The sequence below is a fragment of the Bacillus rossius genome, chromosome 2 (assembly GCF_032445375.1).
Source record: "Bacillus rossius redtenbacheri isolate Brsri chromosome 2, Brsri_v3, whole genome shotgun sequence".
In the NCBI taxonomy this organism is placed as follows: domain Eukaryota; kingdom Metazoa; phylum Arthropoda; class Insecta; order Phasmatodea; family Bacillidae; genus Bacillus; species Bacillus rossius.
In genome coordinates, this window is record NC_086331.1 from 63024670 (window position 1) to 63033519 (window position 8850).

The 8850-nt window shown below is 36.5% G+C and overlaps 1 protein-coding gene across 5 annotated transcripts in view; it reads left to right on the forward strand.

Moving 5' to 3' along the window:
* Positions 1-8541, forward strand: part of LOC134529329 (carbohydrate sulfotransferase 11) — an 86681-nt gene extending 78140 nt beyond the window's left edge. For all 5 annotated transcript variants that reach the window (XM_063363283.1, XM_063363280.1, XM_063363279.1 and 2 more), the window contains one exon: positions 1340-8541. In XM_063363283.1, the coding sequence (XP_063219353.1) occupies positions 1340-1996 (657 nt within the window). In that variant the 3' untranslated portion in view covers positions 1997-8541. The remainder of the gene's footprint in view (positions 1-1339) is intronic.
* The last annotated feature ends 309 nt before the right edge of the window (positions 8542-8850 follow it).

Sequence of the window (8850 nt, forward strand, 5' to 3'; positions counted from 1 at the left end):
ATGGTGGAATTTTAATTAACTTAATTCCTCTGTTACGACAGTAACTATCAAATCCTTCAGCATTAAATGGTGGACCGTTATCAGACACTATAACACTAGGTACAGAAAATCTAGAAAAACATTCACTTAACTTAAAAATAACATCATCCAACTTTGTATTACTCATGACAAAACATTCTATCCATTTCGTGTAATCATCAATAACAATCAAAAACTTTGCCTTGTGAGTGTCTAACAAATCCACGTGAATTCTATACCAAGGACATTTAGAATTGGGCCATGATTTAGTTATTCTACGACTAGAATTTTGGACTGACTGACACACTTTTCATGTTCTCACTTTCCGTTCAATATCGTTACACATTCCAAACCACCACAAATAAGACCGTGCTAACAACTTGCATCTCGTGATACCAACATGATCTGCATGGAGTAATGATAATATTTTACCCTTCAATTGATCAGGTATAACCACTTTATTACCAAACATAAGACATCCCATCCTCATCGCCAAATATGTTGTGACTGTAATGAAATAAGACAATAGACGTTTCCATAACTTTATTGTTTCAACACCACAATATAACTGAACGCCCAGCAGGCCATTCTTTTACAAAACAACAAATTCACAACACGCAAATTACACCAGAAATCAGTGTCAATTTTGTTTGCATGATTTAAGTTTTCACTGCTATCTTACTTTATCGAAGATTGAACAATATTATTTCCAACTCATCCTTTGATTTGATTGGGGTTCCACTGGAAATGAGTTGCAAAACAGAACTTCCCAATTCTTGAGCCTGGATTTATCGATCCTGGTTCCAATATTTAATTTGAGAGTAAATATGATGTCAAAAGAATTATAAACACTGTCATTATAAACAGTGTGTCATTTTGTAAGGTATTTTGTTTTCATGTGCATTTATGCTTTACTGAGCAAGACTTTTGTATTCTAAAATAAAATAAACTGCAATATATCTCTTGATTATCCAAATTGTTCAAAGTAATTTCCGTACATTTAAAAATCTTTGGCCTAGGAATTTTGTTTGGTTTAAAAAATTTTCTTTGCCATCGAAACAAATCAAGTCTTGGAACCATCATAAAATTTTGGTTCCAAGTGCAATAAGAGTCAATCTCAGCTCATGCTGTGATCTCAGATGGTGAAATAGTTTTGTGTTTTAATCTTATCTTGGATTTCAAATAGAACCCAAATTTTGCAGCTTGAGTATCAATATGTGTTTTTGTTCCGAGAGCAAAAAGCATTCGAGTTATAGTTATTTAGGTACAATTTCATGTTAGATAATCAATATACAGGGTTTTTTTTTTTTTTTTGTTCTAGGTTGCTTGTACAAACTGGAAAAGAATTTTTCTGGTTTTAACTGGACAAGCCAACACAACTGATGTTCTGGCTATTCCAGCAAGTGTTGCTCATGAAAAGGGGCTTTTGTCAAAACTGAGCAACTATTCTGTTGCAGACATTAATTTATTTTTAAAAACATTTTCAAAGTTTTTATTTGTGAGGCATCCTTTTGAGAGGTTGCTTTCAGCATACCACAACAAATTAGAACAGCGTTATCATAGCTCGAAGTATTTTCAAACAAGGTTTGGTCGTTTCATTATTAAAAACTACAGAATAAATCCTTCCAATGAATCTTTGATAAAAGGAGATGATGTAACATTTAACGAATTTGCAGCTTATTTAGTTGACCCCAAAATGAGTTTTAATGAACACTGGATACCCATTTATAATTTGTGCCATCCATGTCTCATAAACTATGATATTATTGGAAAATATGAAACTTTGTATGAAGATTCTGATTTTGTTTTGAGGAGTGCTGGCGTGCACACAAAATTTCCACGACTAACCAAGACTTCTAGTACGTCAAATAAGTTATATAAATATTTCAATTCATTATCAGAAAACACTATAAATAAATTGTATAATATTTACTTACTTGATTTCAAGTTGTTTGGCTATACTTTGAATAAATTTTGAGTATGTCTCTCTTTTTCTGATTTTTTAAATAATACTCAATCATTGAGTTGATGTATCAGTGATAGACATTTGTGATTAAATATTGTTTTGTATTTTTGTAGTGTTTATACTATTGTTAAAGCTTTTGTACTAACATGATTATATAAGTTACTTAATAGTTCACAACGAGCAATTATATGTTTTTGTAGGTTGCTGTTGTTGTCAGTCTTTCACAAAAAAAACTACATGCTGTGATGCTGTTAACCATATCCTTTTATTCACATAATAACAGTCATTCTCCCACACACCTTTTCCTCCATTTTCTAACTCTCTAAACTAAAGCAGTGCTACCAACTCGGTAGCTACAACTACACCTATGACACAAAATATCTTTATTGCCGATAACACCTCCCCTCAACAAAATATTTTTAAGAAACAAACAATCTTTTCCTAAATTTGTCAAACAGTACACCACCAAGAGGCTTAGTAAAAATATCACCTAGTTGGTCACTGGTATTAACATAGTCCAACCTAATGATGTTTTCAAACAGTTTCTCTTTTACAAAACACTTCTTAATCTTTAGATGTTTGACTCTAGAGTTGTCAGTGGCCATATGTGCCAGATTTATAGTAGACTGATTATCCTCTAACAGAGTGATGGGACCAACTTTTATTTTAAAATCATGCAACAAGTCTTTCAACCAACAAGCCTCACTGGCAGCTTGACTAAGAGCAACAAATTCTGCTTCAGTGGATGACAGAGCCACTGATTGTTGTTTTTTTGAAAACCAGATAACAGTACAGCCAAAAACCTTAAAGCAACAACCAGTTGTAGACTTAGTCATCACTGCCTCCCCAGTCACTGTCCACATAGCCTACTAGATCATCATTCCTGTTCCCATAGTAATTTAAACACATATTTAACGTACCCTTGATATACCTAAGAACATTTTGCAGAAGTTTGTAAAGTAAAGTGCTTGCACAGTTCTGATATCTACTTAAGATTGTAACAACAGCACGCAAATCAGGTCTTGATCCCATTGCAGCATACATTAAGGATCCAACTAATTTTCTACACTTTGACTCTATTTCCTCATTTTCTGATTATTCCTTTTTGAATAACTCAAACTTGAAGTTTCTGTCGATGGGCAAGGACAAAGGTTTGCATTCTGACATACCATACAACACAAGTAAGTTCTGCAGATACTGTTTCTGACTTATGGTTGTACGATTACTAGCTAAATCCTGCTCGACATCAATACCTAGAAACCTTTTTACACAACCCAGCTCTTTCATTTTGAAGGTGTTACATAGTGCATCTCTAAGATGACTGAGCTCATTTTTACAATTTCCAAAATATAAAATATCATCAACATACACCAACAAAAACATTTTGGTGTTGCCTTTACATTTAGAATAAACACAGGCATTTTTGTCAGAACGTACAAAACCCAGTGATGACATTACTTTATCAAATTTAGAGTTCCACAATTTGGGAGCATTTTTAAGGCCATAAATATACTTATTTAGTTTACCAACAGGATACTCTGAATTTACACCCTCTGGTAATTTAAAATAGAGTTCCTCATCAATTTCACTGTTAAGGAATGCACTGCATACATCCATTTGTTGTACTGGTAAGTTCAGTTTGGTGGCCACACTCATAAACACTCTGAAAGTTTTAAGTTTTGCCGCAGAAGCATACAAGTTATAAACATCACATTCTTGCTCGAAACCTCTTGTCACTAGTCTTGCCTTGTATTTAGTTTCCCCAGTTTCAGTTCCCTTTTTTGTGAACACCCATTTTGAACTAACTACTTCTTTTGCTTCTGGCACCTGTGGTAAGGCCGTCCAAGTGTTGTTTTCATGTAACTGCTGAAGCTCGGCCTTAATTGCCTCCACCCAACATTGTGAGTCTTCCCTATTCATTGCCTTTTTGTAACTCTTCGGTACCGCATCAGTTGCTACGAGTCCTAGATCGTACTCTGAGCACCACGCTGGCTTTCTTACACTCCGTCCACTTGATGTTTTAGGTGACTTATTTTTGGAGGTTTCTCTGCTTGACACTTCAATTGGTCTCCCCTTTCTTTGGTCTCCTTCAGTCACTGCATCCTCAAACCCTTTAAAGGGAGAAGACATTCCTTCACTTTGTACTTCTTCCTCATCAGTACTGGAATTTGATTTTATTTGTTCATCTTCTTGAGTCAGGTCTAGGCCAATCATTTCAATCTCTTCTACTTCAGTTTCAGTCCTTGTTTTACATCCCTTTAGTCTTACAAACACCACATCCCTTTTTATTTCAATTTTCTTCTTGTCTTTGAAGTAAATTTGATACCCTTTGGAATCTTTGTAACCAACAAAAACACCTTTCTCTCCTTTTGGGTCCCACTTCAATCTCTTTTCTTTCGGTATATGGACAAATACCTCTGTTCCAAACACATGAATTAGTTTTGTCAAATCAACATTTTTCCTTTCCCAGACTTGATATGGTGTCATTATTTTCTCTAGCCTTTGAGGTCCTATTTAACACATTCACAGCTGTATTTACTGCCTCTGCCCATAGCTGTTTGTTAAGCCCTTTCCCACTGAGCATGGACCTAGCAGCTTCCACTAAGGTGCGAATGTCCCGTTCTGCTCTTCCATTTTGCTCTGGTGTATACGGTATTGTTGTCTGGTGTTGTATTCCGTGGTCCTCAAGCAGCGCTTTCACTTCCTGATTCACAAATTCTCCTTCATTATCTTTTCTAAGCACTTTCACAGGCAGACCTGTAGCTTTTTCAGAAAAATGTATGTAGTATTTCAGCTTCTGGGACACCTCAGATTTACTCTTGAGAAAGTACACTTGCCGGTAATTTAAGTAGTCATCTTTCAGTAGCAGAAAGTATCGAGACCCTCCCACAGACTCTACCTCCATTGGTCCACACGCATCAGCATGTACCAATTGCAATGGAGCATCAGTGTGTTGTTTGCTTTCACCAAATGGTAATTTCTTAATTTTTCCCTCCAGACATGCTTCACATGACTCACTTTGTCTGAGTACTTAATATTGTTTTGATTCAAGACACTTTTCACATAGTCCAGGTTCTGATGACATAAGCTTTCATGCCACTCTATCAACGAGCGTACCGCCACTAAGCAGTCTTGTTCCATGATTACATCCAGAATATACAAATTTCCCTCCTTATTTGCCATCGCACGAATCTGGCTGTCTTTATATGCATAGCAATGATCGCCAGCCATTTTAACAGTATGACCCTTTTCAATTGCACTTGATACTGAGAATAGATTCATTTTCAGCTGAGGGACCCACAATACATGGTTCAAGGTACTTTTCACATAATTCTGTCATTGTAGACTTTCACATTTACTTATCTGATACCTTGCACCTGAAGACTACGTCCATCACCAACGAGAACACATTTATTCGATACTGGTGTAAAGTTCATGAGGAGGCCACGTTCGAATGTCATATGTTCACTTGCTCCACTATCCATGATCCAAGAGGTGGATCTTTTATGGTCCTCCAAATCTCTTACACTACGCAATACACTTTCTGACATTACAAAGGCATTTTCATGTATAGGCCTATACCTTTCTTTGCTTGCACTGAAACTTCAGATGTCCTTTCTTGCCACATTCAAAACACTTTCGTAAGTCTTTGTCCTCTCTGCATTGGTTTGCCACATGTCCCAGGAATCCACACTTGAAACACTTAAATCCCCCTGTCTTCTTGACTGTGTTCCCTTTATATGATCCTGCCACCATAGCCACATCCTCATCCTTGATTTTAGATCTTAACCTCTCTTCTTCCACTAGTAGTCGTGCCACCAGGTCATCAAGTTTTTGTTTACTAGTTTCTACAGATTCCCATGCTGTCACAAAGTGACCAAATCTCTCTGGCAGTGACATTAATATTTTGACGTGACAACGTCTAATAAATCAATGAACGCTGGCTGCACGCACGAAAAATTGTCCCACTACAGATGTCCCACTACGGATGTGTCCTGTTTACGCATGCGTGGCATCTCTCTGGTATGTTGCGTACGGTACAGAGAACTCGGCCGGCACGTGGTGGCGTACTGCTCAGGTTTCACCCCGCCATGCTGCAGAGATAGGCGGGTCGCGCCGGTTGGATCATGCCTGCGCATGTCGCCACACATGGCGTAGGGCAGATGACAACATAGCAGGGTTCGAGGTTATTGTGCACCGTGCCACGGGAGTATATTCGCAAGGAAATGGCGTTCTTACAAGTACATATTATTTTAATTACTAGTGTAAATCAATATATTTAAACAGTGTTGTATGAGTATTGTTTTAGCTGTGTAACTAAATATTTATTGCTGGTATGATACTTTTCACGCTTTAGTTTGACATTGGTAATTATTTGTCATGAGTTATTATTTGATCAACTAAATCACACACCATATTATAGTTATGCAGCCCACGAGCGTGTAAATATTTCGAGTCCAACAGAGAATATGCTAGTTAAAAGAAATTCAAACAACTATCGTGCGTGGAATATTATTAATTTATAACATCTGAAACTATAGTTTCCAATATGGCCTCGTGGCTGTGCGGTTAGTATTGCTGTCTGCCAATCCACAGGATGACGGTTAGAATCCCGCCCGAAGCGAAATTTTTTTTGTACTTGTAAACATAAATATGACGTGCCCGACACTTCAAAAGTAATAAATATATTTGAATTAATAAATGCAAATAAAAGTAAATTTATTAATTAAATTGTACATTTAATTTCACTCCTTCTTTGTATCCATACAAAATAGTGATAATTCAATAAAAATGATTCAATTTTATTCATAAAAGTATACAGAGGTAGATTTTATCATACAAAAGATAGAAAAATTAAAAAAAAATTCTTCCTTAAAGAATATAATATTTTTAATGCCTAAATGGTTTGGTTGCAAAAACCTTTTATTAGGGACCGGAAAAATCCGTGGTTTCGATGGCCTTCAGGATAGACTGCACATTCCCCTGTACACTCGGGCAAACAACGCAAGTTCATTGGCTGCTGACTTGTAAGTCGCCTCTTCTGGCTTGTCTGTGATTCGATCCTTCTTTGTTTAAAAGTTTATAATTGGTTGAGATTCGTCCAGATGAACAGTAAGCCAGTAGCCAAATCATCTAAAAGTTATATATATTTGAATTCTAGCTTATCGCCAAATGAATTCGCGAATTTTTCCGGTCTCTACCTATTACGGCTCAGTCTCAGGCCGAATATGATATTTCCTTTTCTTCTAGATTAATTATTTCATCAATGTTTTGTTATGACGTTGTCACGTTAAACTATCGTCCGTAAACCGACTTTACAGACAACCAATTTTTTTGTAATCGTGAACTGTTCCGACACTTCTTCTCCTGCCTGTTTAAGCAAGTGACACAATTCTTGTATTTTTGACCAATATGTAGACATGTCAGAACCCTGCTCGTACTTAAACTGAAAAAAAAAAAACATTGTTGCAGTAAGTGTACTCTTGTACTCGACTGCAGCTCATACTCACTAAGAAGCTCCATCCACATCTCGCTTGCAGTGGTGCAAGTAAGTATGTGCATCATTGCAGCCTCACTCAAACGCATTACATAATTCTCTGAGCCTTTGCATCTCTTTTTTGCCACTCATTTTGATCTGTTTCAGGTTTAATGTCTGTTCCATCCACAACTGAAAAAAGATTCATTTCCCGCAACAACACCGACACCTGGAACTTCCACACGTTCCAATTCTTCTGCCCCTCATACTTTATCGCTCCCATGGTATTCATCCCTAGCTGCTCCATTTTTCCGGAGTCAACAAGCACCGATGATAAATTGTTGACGACAAAAGTGACTGAATGCGTACCACACCCTAGTACCGCTACTCCACAGAAGCTTGCCACACAGCCATTACCACTCTGCAGAGAAACACGTTGCCGGCCTACACAATTTAAACATCGCTGTTGCGAAGATCACTCATGACTGTTATAAGCATCCTGGGCCCATAACCTGTTGTCAGTCTTTCACAAAAAAAAAAACAACACGTCGTGATGCTGTTAACGATATCCTTTTATTCACATAATAACAGTCATTCTCCCACACACCTTTTCCTCCATTTTCTAACTCTCTAAACTTAAGCAGTGCTACCAACTAGGTAGCTACAACTATACCTATGACACAAAATATCGTTATTGCTGATAACAGCTGTAACATTGGTTATGGTGAAATATCTATAAATACTTAAGATGTTGTTATTCAGCTATTATTTAAGTTATTTCATTAACTTGTTGAAAAGAAAATTTCTTTATAAACTTATGTATTTTATTAAGAGAATGATCTGAAGTTTAATATGTTTTTAATTCATGCAGTACTTTTTAATAGTGTTAATACTCTCTACATTCCATAGTCAAAACCTTAAAGCAGGTCTTTCTTGTAAATAAATGTATCAGTTTAATTCTGTTAAAAGCACTGCAATTCAATGTAAACACTTTGTGTTTTATTTATGATGATTTTTTTTAAAATGTGAATTTGTTTATTTATCTTAATAATAAATAGTTATTTGTTAAATGCAATATAAATATTTATTAGTTTTATTCGTAAATTTTGTAGTTTGTATGAGACTTTGTGCATCATGTTGTGAAATGGCACAATGCTGGGGGTTTGTATTTTTTATACGTTTATTTCTACCATATCAATTTTATGAACACCAACCAGCATGGGCGAAAAATTTGAAGGATTCCCAGGGGGTGGGGGGGGGGGCTCCGTAGGATAACGTTTATCATTTCTCATTTCACAGTTATGATTTTGCCCCCCGCCCCCCCTTCTCACAGATATACATCCATGAACGCCAGGATGTGAATCATGACCATGGAGAACCACATGCAAGA